Source organism: Hakea prostrata, chromosome 3 (assembly GCF_041222555.1).
Source record: "Hakea prostrata isolate BN-2017 chromosome 3, UWA_Hpros_2, whole genome shotgun sequence".
NCBI lineage: Eukaryota > Viridiplantae > Streptophyta > Magnoliopsida > Proteales > Proteaceae > Hakea > Hakea prostrata.
In genome coordinates this window covers 4568771-4583525 of record NC_142602.1, presented here as the reverse complement: position 1 = coordinate 4583525, position 14755 = coordinate 4568771, and the positions used below count along the sequence as shown (strand labels likewise).

At 39.0% G+C, this 14755-nt stretch overlaps 2 protein-coding genes and 1 pseudogene across 2 annotated transcripts; 1 reads left to right on the top strand and 2 right to left on the bottom strand.

Annotated features, from left to right (window-relative positions):
- Window positions 1-2259: 2259 nt before the first annotated feature.
- On the bottom strand, window positions 2260-3399 carry LOC149020189 (uncharacterized). The gene is made up of 4 exons (XM_089148291.1): window positions 3008-3399; window positions 2844-2933; window positions 2671-2767; window positions 2260-2584 (listed from the first exon to the last, which is right to left on the bottom strand). Exons 1-4 carry the CDS (start codon window positions 3255-3257, stop codon window positions 2446-2448), a joined length of 576 nt encoding a protein of 191 aa, XP_089004417.1. The 5' UTR covers window positions 3258-3399; the 3' UTR covers window positions 2260-2445.
- Window positions 3400-3616: 217 nt separating this feature from the next.
- LOC149020188 (UDP-glycosyltransferase 708G1 pseudogene) lies at window positions 3617-5627 on the bottom strand (annotated as a pseudogene).
- Window positions 5628-5850: 223 nt separating this feature from the next.
- On the top strand, window positions 5851-13908 carry LOC149020187 (tRNA/rRNA methyltransferase (SpoU) family protein). Its single transcript, XM_089148290.1, has 6 exons — window positions 5851-6153; window positions 6229-6730; window positions 8529-8667; window positions 9338-9399; window positions 11200-11338; window positions 12336-13908. The coding sequence occupies exons 1-6, from the start codon at window positions 5985-5987 to the stop codon at window positions 12471-12473; spliced, it is 1149 nt and encodes a 382-aa protein (XP_089004416.1). The 5' UTR covers window positions 5851-5984; the 3' UTR covers window positions 12474-13908.
- The last annotated feature ends 847 nt before the right edge of the window (window positions 13909-14755 follow it).

Genomic DNA, 14755 nt, shown 5'->3' with positions numbered 1-14755 from the left:
CTTGCCTTAGCTGAAACGCCAGATCTTTGCTGATGACAGAATATATGATCTCATTGGCATTGTAAAGAATTCAGTGATTGATAGGAAAATATTATGGAGAGAGACTTTGAAGGGAATCCATTCTACTGGTAAGAGTAGATGCATGCATTTGAAAAAACTTAAGAGTAAATTGCATTAGCACTCCAAAATAGAGGTCTTAAAGCACTGATACCTCACTTTATGTTTAAAAAACACATAAACTTAAAAATTAAAATTTTTATTGTATATATTTGTTAAATTTATTTTTGAAAATAATTGAATTACTATTTATTTTAGAAAACATCCTCATAATAAATAGTGTCCGAAAGGTTTTCAATGATAAATGGACAAATATATCTAATAAAAGTTCAATTGTGGGGTTTCTATGCTTTCTTAAACTTAAAGTGGGGTGCTATTGTTTTAGGGCCTATTTGGTTACATAAATCCAGAGATTTGAAATCTCTTGATTCACGAATGGGAGATTTATACCTGTTTGATTGTGTGAATATTTTGATTCATGAAATCTAGATATTCACATTTTTTACACTAAAAACGTGAATCTGTAGATTTATAGGTATGTGGTTAAAATATTAAACATTTGAACCATTATTCCATAAATGTTTTTTCAGGGTGAATTTACAAATTTCATTCCAAAGTTTCATCATAACCAAATAGTTAATTTTATGAACCATGACTCCATAGATTTGAAATCTCCAGACTCAAGTAACCAAACTGGCCATTAAGGCCTCTATTTTTTGCGTATTTGTGGTTAGATATGATTTTGGTATTATTTTGTTTACCCAAAAGAGATAAAAGTTTATAGTAATTGTTATTCTTTTCAAGAAGGATGTCAAACGGGTCATGATCACTATGTTCATAGTAAGGGTGTCAATACGGTCCAGTATCGGTAATTCGGTACCGTACCGTACCATACTGCATTTCAAACCGTCAAACCATAATCGTACCATACCATATAAATTTGATACGGTATGAAAACTATATTTTAAAAACGGTTCGATACGGTTTCGGTATGAAATGAGTACAACAAAAACGGAACGGTTCGGTATATGGTACGGTATGAATTTGGTATAAAATCATATCACTTTACTAATGAATCTTAATTTAGAAGGGCACTCCAATAGATGAGAAAGAAAAGAGATTGATTAAGCCAAATAACAGCCAGGGGAAACATACCCTTAAGATAGCTTGAAGGACATGGATGAGACAAAAAAATAGAGACAACACTAGCTATTCTAGAATTCAAACTTGCCTACATGTTTGTCTGTTATCTCCTATACAAGACAACATTTTTTAGGCTTCCAATATAACGAAACACCCATGTAAATTTCATAGTTAAAATGCTTGGAAAATTGCAAATACAAATGAACGCTATGCTTTATTGGCTCTTTTTGGTAGGAGGTTAATGGTTATTAGGCAAATAGGCAACCTGTTTGGTGGGAAAACAAATAATAAAAATACAACCCCAAATTAGCACAAGTTGTTTAGAGACTAATTTGTTAAGATTTACAGAAATGGAAGAACCATCTATTACAACTACAGTCCTTTAGCACATTTGTTATTCACTTATTAGGGTTTAAAGGTTAAACTAAAATTACAAAACTAACCTTAAAAACGGTATTCGGTACGGTTCGGTATTCGGTAATTCGGTGCGATATACGGTATGTACCAACGGTATACCATCTGAAACCATAATTGTACCGTACCAAATTTCAAAAAACGGTTTCGGTACATACCGTACTGAATTTGAATCGGTATGGTATGGTGCGGTTTTAAACGGTATGATACGGTATGGTTAAACGGTTTCGGTACCGTATTGACACCCTTATTCATAGACTGTTCATCCCTTAATGATCTGCCACAATTGTGAGTTGTTCTCAATTTTTCCTTAAGGAGGGGTTCCTTTTTCCTTTTTTTTCTTTACCTAAAAAAATACCATTAATAAGAATCTTTTCTCTAGTCAATAGTTTCGTCAGTCTAAAGGCTTTAATCATGCATGGTTTCAAATTCCTGTTTTTCTTGATTACTGCAACCTATTCTGAAGTTGTCATGATTATTTAATGACCATTGATTTTTATTTTTGATAGAATTTTCCTTCCTTTCAATCAATAAATAGTAGAAATCAGTGGAATTCACCTCCTTTCTACAGCAATTCCAAAGTCTTCTTTTGTTGTTTCCTCTAATGCAAGTATGCAACAGTGACTAATTATGGATTTGGTGCAATAAGCTATAACTGCAACTCAGACTCATTTAATCTGCAAACTGAATATCCTATTTGTTGCTTGTGATCAATTTCATAACTAACAAGACCTACTATGAATAAATATAACTTCAGAATCATCAGGACTGTCTTCTGTGTTTGATCCCTAACGAAGGCAAACGCTTCTGCATTTGATCAGTTTATTTGAATCATTTTGCTCCAGTTTTCTCCTTCAACATAGAAATGAAGTTGTCTTTCTCCACTGCCGTCATTCCTTCTGTGGAGCAATCTCCCACTCCCCACTCAGCACCTCTCAAGCAATACTTGTCTAAGATCTCTTGCTTATTCCTGAAACATTTAAAAGACAAAAATCTTAAAATCAACTGACATGAATTCAACTATGAGCAGTTAAAGCATCATAAATAAAAAATTACTTTTCTTTATTCAACTTGGATCGCTCCAATAGCTTCTCAAGGAGTGGAGACGACTTGAATCTTGCATCAAATTCTGCATATTTTTTCTGATTTTCTTCTGCAGGAAGGAAGGTATGTTTCTGTAAACTTGATCTTCATACAACATAGAAGGAAGATAAGGGATGAGAACAAACCATTGAATCGATTGAGGAAATCAATCTGAGGTAGTTCCGGACCAGGGATCGATTCTATCCCAGATGACCCAGATAAGAAGCCGGCATTTGCTGCAAAAACAATAACCCTATTCGGTAAAACAGAACTCACAGATCAAAGGAACAAATTAGGAAACGGGGTTTACCTGGATTTGACCAAAGAAGAATCGCAACTGAAGCAGCCAGCGGGATAGATTTCTGAAGAACTCGATATGGTGAGGAAGATAAAAGAGAATAAGAAGAGAGAGAGCGATTAAAGGTAAAATTCCAAGAGAGTCTTGCACCAGGTACAAATCCAAGCTTCTTTTGAGGGTTTTTTATATTTTCAGGGGCTGAAACAGTGGGGGAAATGAGGAGTTTAGAGTTGGAGAAAGACAAAATTGAAGAGGAAGCCATGGGTGGCTTCTCTCTCTCTCTGTTTTTCCTCTTAGCACTTAGAGATAGATAGAAGATTTAGGGAGCGGAGGACTGTGAAGAGGAGCTTGCGGTTGAGAATAAAGATAACCCTGCGCGGTTGGGTGATTTTCAGTTGCCAGGTTCAGAACGGGCCAGGCTTCACATAGAATGCACTGAATTTTTTATCCATTATCTTTACTTTTACAGATTTATTTTAATCAGAGTTAAGTACTGATATTCCACAGGTAGATGAGGATTATAGGAAAAATAAAATAAAAATAAAAATAGAAAAAGGAATAAGAAAAAGACCACTGCCTCAAAAATTACTCTCCTTGGGGCCAAAGCCTCCCCATAAAATGTGGGATTATTAGCCTCTTAGCATTGGGGTACCTCTGTCCTATGGATGGATATCATGTTTAGATTTGGAATTAACTAATAAATACGGGAAGAATAATGATGAAGTCCACATAATTCATGGGATGAGTTTAGTTGGGAAAGACCACCCCCTGAAAATAAGAATCTAACAGTTCAAATCTCCTTAGTGCCAGAGCCTTGCCCTACAAAATATGAATTTATTACTAATTACATGGTTAATGTATGAAGAGAAGACACAAAAATGAAGAAGAAGAAGAAGAGGAGAAGAGAACCATTTGCATGCAAGCTCATCAAAATTAACAAACCAACCATCAAAGGTTTCTCAATTTGTAACGATGAGCAACTCTTTGTGAAAGAGGTTACAGTTCATGCAGTACAGATAATAGCCCTACCTCGGAATATCAAGCTAGCAGGGGAAAAACAAAATGAGAATTAAAGAAAGTTTCAAAAGTGGCTTTTCATTTTCCTGCCAGTATGCATCACTTCCATTAATGCCTTTTCGGAGCTTCCACCCTTCCCAGCAGCTTTTCTAGCCTCTTCTCTCACAAGAGCAGCTGTATTCTTTAAATCCTCATTCTCCATGAGCTCCCTGATTCGCTTCCCAATCTCTTCCCCCTTCAACTCCTCACCACCCCATCCCCAATTCTCTTCCCAACATCCTAATCCGCTGCTCTCCACTACAGCAGCATTAAGCTTTTGGTCACCATGCTGTGGCCAGGCTAAGACCGGCACTCCATGCCATGCCGCTTCGGTGACTGAGTTCCATCCACAGTGACTGACAAATCCACCAATGGCTTCATGCTCAAGAATTACCCACTGATCTACCCAATCCTTCACGACCAGCCCTCTGTTCTCAACTCTCTTCAGAAAATCATAGTCCACCAAGTCTTCAATCTCCACGATATCCTCCTGATCCACTTTCTTCCCCTTCAATACCCACAAGAACCTGTGCCCACTCTTCTCCAACCCATCACCCAACTCCCTAATTTGATCCTTTGGTAAAGCTGTTCTGCTTCCAAAGCTTACATACACCACCGACCCAGAAGGTTGACCGTCCAGCCACGAAAGCCAAGGTCCTCGCCCGTGCTCGTATGTTTCCAACGGACCGATGGCAAGAACGGGTGGAAGTCCACTTGAGACACTTCCAGTGTTGAGTGCCATGAGGGTCTCTGGCTCCAACGCTGTAAAGGTATTAGTCAAAATGCCTTTGGACTCGATGAGCCCTCTACCATTTGAAACCAAGAGTCTTCTGAAAATATGTGTCAAGTCAAAGAGAGGCGGAGGAAGCCACGATTTTGGCAAGGTGGCCAAACCAGGGATATTGAAATCGGGATCAAGATCATCAGAAACCCATGTGTTGGCAACAGTAGGGAAGTGGGCGAAGAGTGCAAGCATTTTAGCAGAGGAGGTGAAGAGAATGTAGTTAGGGAGGCAGAGTTGATTGGCAACCGGAACAATGGTGGAGGCTAACATGGTGTCGGTGACAAGGGAAGAAAGAGGAGGAGATAGTGAAGAGAGGAGAGGGGGAAGGAGATGGGCTGAGCTTTGAATGGCTTCAAATTGGAGGAAGAAAGGGTCGGTAGCAGTGGAATTGACAGTGGCTGCAGTTTGATCAGAAGATAAGATATTGAACTCAACGGAGTTAACATGAGGGTGAATGGAGAGGAAGTGGGTGATGTGCTGGGATTCAGAAAGAGAGATGGTTGGACGAGGAGTGATGAGCGTCACTGTACATCCATGAGCAGCAAGTGTTGCAGCTAAGCGAAGGAATGGAGTGAGATGACCCATGCCAGCGCTTGGAAGGAGAGCCATGTGTGGGCTGTTCTCCATGCCACCACCGCTTGCCATCGCCGGCAGATCTGAAGCCTTTCCACCAACTATTACTTGTGAATTGTGATGGCTACAGAGAAAGACAACCTCTTGTAGATCGGAGAAAGTCAACCTCTTGAAGACATATCTACCAGTGTGCTCCAGGAATACAACTTGACCGACGGATAGAGGATTCGGACGCGAAACAGGCGCCAACGGCCAACCCAATGTTTTATAATCCGGTTTAGGGTTTAGGCTATTAGAGGGCTAACACCGGCCCAACCGCAACGCTTCGTGTTTGTTTTCTGTACCCTCTGAGCCTCGCGAGTCCTCAAATTGGACGGCACAGATCAGTCCTGAAATCTCTGTTGACGAATAGGTCTTTACCAAACTCCATACGATCACCGTCGACTTATCGATCGATGACGTAAGCAAAATTTCCTTGCCGCTCTTCCCGACTAGAAAAATTAAACGCTATCCAAAACTACACCAAATCAATCGATCTTCACTCGTTTAGGCGCGTTCTGAGAGTTTCTCTCTACAATGAGCGCCTGCAAATATCTCCTCCGTGTATCTTTTTCATCTCCAGATCTTCGAATGCGAAGTAACCTGCAAAAGTTCTCTTTGGTTACTATTCGGTGTTTCCGTTCGTTCTCCGCTAGTAATAATCCTTCTGGTTTGTCGTTGGCAACTCAAATCTATCGGAATCGAGGTAAGTTCGAACATATCTGGTCCTCTTCTTAGTCGGTTACGTTTTCACTCAGATTTTCCCTTTCGATGCATGCAGGATTGGGGCACGAACTGAACAGAACTTCATCGAGATCTTACGGTGGCGTTCAAACTGCAGTTTTGCGAGAAACTGGTGATGGATTGCATGAAACCGCTGCAAGCAGTTCAACTCAGGAACCTTCGGAAGACTGGACGAAAGACAATGTCGAGGAGTTGCTTGCAAACAGGGAAGATGTTTTGAGCTTAATGAAGATGGAACGAAGGTCTGGATTCGACGTCGGAGAGGATTCCACTCGCAAGCGCCGGTGGTTTCCGTATCTGGATATCTTCAAATCAGGGGATACATTTCTGACCAGTCGTGAGGTTCTGGAAGCACTTGATTCGTATATACTGGATGTGCGAAAGGAGAGGATTTGGAACGTTGTGAAGAACAGAAGCTACTCCGTTTGTTTGGTTGTTGAAGGTTTGGCTGATTTTGGGAATGTATCAGCTGCATTTCGCTCGGCTGATGCGCTTGGTGTTCAGTCAGTTCATGTGGTCTCCTGTGACAGCTCAAAAAGGTGCATCGAGTTGTGACTTGTGAGGTGAAAACCTTTGTTATTTATTGTTGATTTTTTTTATCATATTAAATTCATGTTTCCTCCATTTTTTGAAATTAACTTTGCAAACTGTTCCTAGTTTAACTTTTCACACAAGTACAAGACCATAATTCGTAAGTTCCAAATCTTGAGCTGTTCAGCATGGCATAGATTTTACGGTGTACTGATTTCAGTGCGTTCCAATCATTTGCCCAAATTGAAAGAGGTATTGCCTGCATTAAATTTTGAGTAGTGTTGAGTATCAATTCTTGTTTGCTTTGTCAGGGGTTCATGGTCCTGTTGACAATAATTTACCTCTTTATAGTAGCTGGATGAAGCAACCAAGAGTTAAATAACGGATGGATGATTTCAAGAACTTCATGAGTAGAAATGTACTTATGGACTTCCCTTTTCATGATGAAAGGTTAACCTGAATCAATTATTGAGTAGATCCTGGATTGAGCCTGCTGATGGATTCATAGACTATTCTAAAGAGTCTGTCTTGGTGGGAAATTTTTTTGTGGAGTTGAAAGGGTCTTGCTATTATCCTTGTCCTAAAGGTTGTTTTGCCCACCCAAATACTTGTTCTTCACTGTCCATTGATGAGAAGCAAGAGCCACAAGGTGAGGGGAGCAAGTTCATGGCAACATAAATCTGTGTCCACTTGCTCCAGGAGACAGAAACTCACTGCTTTCTCCATCAGCATTTCCCAAGCTAATTGATGGTCAACTTGTAAAAACAAATCAATTTGAGTAAATCCTCAACAGGTTCTTCCAAAGGTTTTATGGAAAGAGTTCAGTTTAGCAGGCAGAGTAGATTAGGTTGGATGTTGGATGGATGTGTGGATTGAAGAAGCCCTGCTTGACAGTCCTTGTTGTGATGTAGGTGGTTTTTTTGACAAGGAGAAGTAGTCAAGGACACTGCTTAGATTTTAAGAGACAAGTATATACAATTCCCAGATTCTCTCTTGTTTGAGTGTTTGGTGAAGGCATTACTGATTTAGGCCATGCATGGTTCAGTTGGCCAGTTAAAGAAGGTATTCAACATCTAGTATTAACATTTAAGACTATTCATATTTTTTGGTAGGATAATTGGAGGCATATCTCTTGCCCTCTAGCATTATATGGAAACAGGAGTGCCTTCTATGGTCTCATTCATGCTTTAGACAGCACATGACGATAAGATTTTGACATTGGTTAATCTCACTATTTCATTCGAGAGCAGAACTTGAAGTTGGTTTCTTGTTACTGATGTTGAGGCATGTTGGTGTCCCATGGGAACACCTAGCAACTATAAGGCCTTCTTCCCAAATCCATGCTCTTAGGCTGAAGGGGCCTGTATTTTGTGGTGGCTGATGCCTTTTTTGTTTTTGTTTTTTCTTCTTCTTTCTTTCTATTGGACCATGTAGATGATGAAAAAGAATCTCAGAACTTTCATAGACAAATAATTGCTTACCTCTGGCCCACAATAATCAGATTTTGTAGTGGCAGATAGTCTATCAAATTTCCAAAATCTTGTCTGTAGAGGTGTCCCTATTATGTGTTGTTGCACTTTTTTTTGTCCTGCAAGGAGTGTACTTGTTTGTTGTGTAGGAATCCTGATTCCCTGGATCCATTATTCTGATGAATAAAACTTCTGACTCTATCTATAGAGAGTTAATTTCTTGAATTTTAGTACATCCTGTTTAAGGAGATGCTGAGATATCCACTTTTTTTTCTTTCGTGATTTTGTTTTTCTTTAGTTTCATTCTAGGTTCTAAATCCTTCCATCCTTGTTTCAGGTACAGGGATAATCGCCATGTTAGTATGGGTGCTGAGAAGTGGCTGGACATTGAACTCTGGGACTCCACCCAAGAATGCTTTGAGGTTTTAAAGTCACGGGGTTATCGAATTGCCACAACACATATGGGAACTAATGCAGTAATTGATCAACTCTATCCCTGGTCACCTTTTGATTTTATTCCCCCCCCTCGCCAACCCAAAAACCCCAAAAGGAGGGGGAAAAAAAGAACCTGAGTGTATGTAAATGTCTGATTTCACGAGAAGTGGATTGTATACATGCAATCAATAGATAGATATGCAAATATAAAACAAATAGGTACATGTGCTTCCATCAAAGCCAGCAAATGGAGGTTTTCCTTGGCCAAATCATCAACCACTTTGTTCTGTATTTTAAAAATGGTGTGAGAAACATTAACCACTGGAATCACCATGGAAGATGGAACTGGAAACTGTGCAGTACCTATAGTTAGAATGCTGTCAAGTGTTTACAGTACTTGTTGGCCCTATACAAAGTTGTTACCACCGGCTATTTGTATGACACATACTATTGCTGCCTCTATATCGGTTTGCTCTTATTATCTTTTGAACTCACTCCTTTTTCTTTGCATCTATTTTCTAAACCTGGTTACTTTTGGTAGATGTGGTATTACTTAGGTGCATTTTGCTTTTATCTTTTAGAACTATGTTTTTATAGTAGCTATACTACAATTTTTTTTTTAATTTTGTTTTTTTGCGTTGACTCTTAAATGACTTGTTGGTTCTTTAATTGTGATGATTGATAACTGAGTCTTCTTTCTTAAATTTTTAGGTTTCTATACACAAAATGGATTGGTCATGCCCAACTGCAATAGTTGTTGGAAATGAAAGTAGGTGAGCATTCTCATGCATGCATATGTACCCACTTGTCCACAAACTCAGTTTCAATCATGTTCCTTGGATAGAAATATTTCTTCATTTATTATTCCTGTAAAAGTGATTTGAGAAGGCAACTCTGTGGAGTTTTTATTTATTTATTTATTGGAGTGGAGCACTATGCAAAAACAATGCATTTCATTCATCCATGTAATGCACATCAATGAGACGAGGATATGATATATTGACATGGATGAGTGAGACTAGAAGAACAGAACTAGATTTTTTGACAATAGGTTAAAAAATGAGTGGAAGTTCACATATGGGTGGTCACTTGCACCAAAGATCTGCAACAAGGACTGGCATTTAGAAAGGATGTGGTTTAAGTTAGTGAGAGTAATGCAGAAGTTGAGTGGTTTGGTCCATACCTGGACCAGTTTTCAGCTGTTTGGACTACAGGGATTAGATAATTTCAGTTTAAATTGGTTTGCTTTCTTTATTTAGGTAGTTTGTTTTTGTCAAGTAATGATTCACCATGGGAAGTGGGGGTGTATGGTTGAGATAAAGTTTGTTTCTGAGTCAATTGAGACTCCTCCAAAGCAACCTGCTTATGTGTAATGTGGCATGCTTATCTCAGCTAAGGGATTAGAAAACCTTGTCTAAATCCAGGATCCAAGAGATTAGGCACCCAAAACTGAAACCAGAATTTAGAAACAACCTGGAATAGTAACTCCCTAAATAGTAATTCATATTTTGCAGTTGGTGAAATTAGAATCTGGATTTGTGCATCAACTGCCCAAAAAAGACACTGGAACCTGAAATTGTAACTTAATGAAAAATAAATAAAAAATACCAATTTTAAAGTTCATAAAATCAGAGTAGAAATCTGACTTCATAGGAGGTCCTGAATTCAAATTAGTATCTTAAGCCAAAATTGGAAGCAAGCAGTGATCAGATTTTGAAACTGAAGTCGCAAAATCCTGCAACAATAGATGAAATCAGAAACTCTACAGATCTGGAAATACAAACTTAAGGAATTTATAACTGCTGACTGTTACTGAACCCTATTTAATGTTCACAATAGTATAACTTCTGGTCTGAAGAACATCAGAAATGGCACATGGGGTCCCTAGAACCAATGATTGATGTTCAGAAAGGATCTCTGATCCAGCTGTACGATGTCAAATTCAGAAAATATCTTTTAATAATCAATTATCCTTAAATACCTGAACTTCAACCCATCAAAAGGATGCCTAATGGCTACTGCAAGTCCCACTATTGCAGGCTCATAGGAGTTGGGTGGAGAAGAGACATGATCTTTGGCATTTCTTGCACAAAGTTGCCAATTTTTAGACTGAACTTGCATCTTCTTGGTTATTGCTTATGGTCTGGCTTTTTACCATGATCAAAGTATTGACCCTTAAAAATCTTAATGAATAGTCAAGTCTAGATAACCATCAATTTTCTCCCTACCTGTTTTGGATAGAACCTCTTTAGTGATATATCCTAATCTAGGAGTCCTATGGAATGTTGTTCACCGAGAATGCAATCACATTGATCAAATTAGATGTCACAGACTTCACCAATCTGGAAACTCATTGATCATAATTTCCAAAATCTTGATTTTCTTTTCCTTCCCATAATAATTCAATAATTCTTATAAGGTTGTACTAGGTGTGCCCCTTGATTTGTTGGTTTGTATCTTAGTGAGCAGCTATGATCTATCATCTTATGGTTATTTCTGAGTATCTACTAATAACTTAGGTATTGTTTTTAGCTTTGTATGTGTAACTTATGTTGACAGGTGACTGATTGCAGGGGCATAAGTGATGAAGCAAAGGAGTTGTCTGATTTGCACTGTAATATTCCTATGAAAGGCATGGTGGACTCCTTTAACGTTTCAGTTGCAGCAGGCATTCTCATGCATCATGCTGTTTGTGATAGAACTGCCCGCCTGGTAATTGACCAAATCATGTCATCTTGGTTGGTAAAACCTGTGACTAAACAGTACATCAGGAAGAGATTTATGACAATACTACTGGTTTGCTGGTGCCTCGGACATTTTTTAGTTGCTGCCATTTAATCTCCTTTATTGTCTCTTTCGTTGCAGTCATATAATCTCTTCTTATTGTCTCATCTTCCCAACCCAAAGAACATATATCTATGTTTTATGCTAGATGGAATGACAATGAAATCAACCACCATGATTTTAACCAACCAAAGGCCCACACCATGGCTTAGTCTTGGTAATTATTGCCCTCTATATAGTCAGATCCACCATTAGGTTTTAGGGTCACAAAATAGATGCAAATGTACAAAGTAGCTTCAAATTAGCATGTGCAGTTAGTGAGCAGGAGTCAGGTTTAACTGACTTTTAAGTTATACAGAACGGACCAGAGTTTGGATGAAGTTTAGAGATGTGACTTTGGAGAAAAGGAGGAAAAAAATCATAGAAACTCTAAGAATTGTGAAATTCCATTAGGGACTCTGTTTATGCACATGAGCTTTGCTGTATGCCAATGCTGAACTTGTAGATCCCTGGACATAAAAAGTGACTTGATTTTTTCTATTAAACATTCTCCCGTTGGGGATTTTTTTTGGGTGGGTTTTAGGGGGGGGGGGGGGATGGGGGAAGAAGCAGGGTGTGGTCCATTAAAATTAACCTAATCTTCTGGTGCTGGGAAATAAATATGAAATGAAGGTGAGTCCAGAATTTGTTTCTGAGACCTGGTGGCAATACAAACATAACTGGGACCTTCAACCTATCTATCTCATGTTGTATGGTCACCGCAGGCTCTCCAGGGAATGAAGTTCTGTTTTATTGGTTTTTGTTGAACAAGCTGCTTTCTTCCGTAAATCAGCAATTACTTTGCTATTCTATTATTTTGATAGCCATGGCCTGCTTTCTAGTGTCTTAATGCTGACCATATAGTTCTATCACACTCACATCACAGGGCTGTTACGGTGACTTGACACTGGAAGAAAGCCAGATCCTTCAGGCAGAGTTCTCGCTGCGTCACGGTAAGAGTTCCGTTAGCATCGCACATGAATATTCCAAGCGCAAGGCAGTCAAGGCAATGCCTAAGCTCTGAGGACCAAGTATCTAACTTAGAATCCTTTGTGGAATATACTTTGTAATGCCTGTTGTTACTAGTGTTGAAAATGAGTTTCTTTGCCAATCCATAGTTTATCTTTTTCCGGTCACCAGGCTGATCTTCTCTGCAGCTCCCATAGGTTGCAACCTTCAATCTATTAAAAGAATGTGGACTACCACTGTCTCCTTGATGATGCAATTTTGTAATGACATGGGAAGATAGATAAACAAACATTGAGATAAATATGAAATTTGGGCATGTAGTCAACTGGATCATTTCCTAGAAATCCTTGACAGTTTTAATTGGCATGTCACCGATCCACCATGGATTCTGAAATAGTAGGTGTCTCCCTGAATCAGTCAAATTATTTCCTGTGCATGATAAAAAATTTCGGAAAATGGGTTGCTCACTTGTTCAGTTATTCTCATCGGTCGCTTCATAAAATAAGTATGAACTTAACCATTAGAAGCGCATTATACGCTAAATCTGAATAACTTGAGGAAATTGACATGGTTAAAAGAGATACATCTGTTTCTAAGAAGCAATACGAGTAATTTTCTGGTTTTCCTGAGGATGAAGCTGCAGAGAACTTGATCAGGGTTCTCTGGGGTCCGTGACCCTGGATGCCGAAGGCGTTTTGGTGTGATCTCGTAGTTCTTATGGGGCGGAGACGATGGGGTCGATCCATGAATTTTCCTTCGTTTTGCCTTCGTTCTGCCGTATTTCACTCAACGGGTTGAAGGGAGATTGTGCATCAAGCTATTCACAAGGGTGAGATTGATCCTTTTCCCAGGGATCCCAGATGGACTCCAACTACCGTTAGGGTGTATCGATGGGACGAAAAAGAAATTGCACCTGTTCGAATGGATCAGAGAAGGTAAGGTTCCCCTATAAACCATTCGAGCTAAAATTGATTGTTGTGCACTCTGCCATATCCATGTTGGAAGACACCACAGAAACAAGAAGGTAGGATCGTTGATAACTGATAGCGGCTTTGGATGAACTACCATAGTGACCAGCAAAGAGACTCGATGCAACAAACTGCGTTTCCTGCACAAGTAGAAGCAGATGCCAAGGTTAATCAACATAAGCTACAAGGAAATGGAATGGAGTAGTTGGAGAGCGTTGCCAGTTGCCAGTTGCCACGGCTCAATGTGGATTTGTAGCAGAAGTATCCCGAAGGGGTGACCTGAGAACACAGATGCGGTGTAAGAACTAGCAACGCATTCTACAAGATTTACACCACCACCACCTGTGTTCTCAGGTGCACTCCTCTGGGGCTTTACTCTGTTAATTGTGATGGAAAACTTGACATTCATGTTATTGTGTATGAGTGTCTCTGCCGTTATAAATAATGCTAATCTCTCGTTCTTGTTGTCACAATGTGGACATCGTGCTGTTTTCCAAAAAAAAAATGTGGACACCGTGCCGTCACTATTACTAGGCGGTCGACATCGGCAAACTAAGATGTTGTCATCTCAGAAGTCCGAGGGCAAAGTAATGTTGTCATCTAGAGTGGACGGTTAAGGCTATGGGCACGTGGCATTAATCAAGAAGGCATGATTGGTATATTTTAATGAAAGACGAGAAATATGACAGGTCAAGGTCTTCTCACACCCTTCTACGGTTTTACCATTTACCATTTTTCTATTCTATATGAGACGTTTTCTTCTAAGTCGCAAAATGAATCAGATACGAAATCCCTACTAGGTCTCTTTGGCTTTTCTTTTAACGTATGATAGAGACATGGGAGAAAAATACAAATCTCAATTCACAAATATCTCTATCACTAACTAGAGAGATAGATGGTTTATCTCTAAGCAAATTCAGATTTCCCCGCACAATTTAATGGGCTTTATTTTTTATTCATTTTATCAAATCAGAGGTGAGTTCCATTCTTACTCTGTGACAGAGACATGTGAGAAAAATACATATTTCAATTCACAAACACCTCTATCACTAATTAGAAATAGATAGTCTATTTCTAAGCAAATTTAGATTTTACGGCACAATTGAGCAGGTTTTATTTTTTTCTTCATATCATCAATTTAGAAATGAATTTCATATCTATTGTGTGATGAAGAAACACAAGTATAATAGAAGAGCTTAGATGTAAAGCTGCACGTAATTTTAAAAAACAATTTCACAATTTCTACGAGTTAACTCCGAAAGGCAGCATGAAACGAACGTGTTTCTCCTACAGGCGCGAAACAAACGTTTTTCTCCTATGAAAGGGACAAATTTGATCTTCGTGGATGCTACTCATGTCACTCAGCGCT

Excerpts from the sequence above, each read along its gene's own strand:
- LOC149020189 (XM_089148291.1), bottom strand. The coding sequence starts at position 3,257 with ATGGCTTCCTCTTCAATTTTGTCTTTCTCCAACTCTAAACTCCTCATT. Across the intron at positions 2,934-3,007 it reads TCTTCTTTGGTCAAATCCAG|CAAATGCCGGCTTCTTATCT; the intron begins GTAAACCCCGTT and ends TTGTTTTTGCAG. Across the intron at positions 2,768-2,843 it reads TTTCCTCAATCGATTCAATG|AAGAAAATCAGAAAAAATAT; the intron begins GTTTGTTCTCAT and ends TCCTTCCTGCAG.
- LOC149020187 (XM_089148290.1), top strand. The coding sequence starts at position 5,985 with ATGAGCGCCTGCAAATATCTCCTCCGTGTATCTTTTTCATCTCCAGAT. Across the intron at positions 8,668-9,337 it reads CACATATGGGAACTAATGCA|GTTTCTATACACAAAATGGA; the intron begins GTAATTGATCAA and ends TTAAATTTTTAG. Across the intron at positions 11,339-12,335 it reads GTGATAGAACTGCCCGCCTG|GGCTGTTACGGTGACTTGAC; the intron begins GTAATTGACCAA and ends CTCACATCACAG.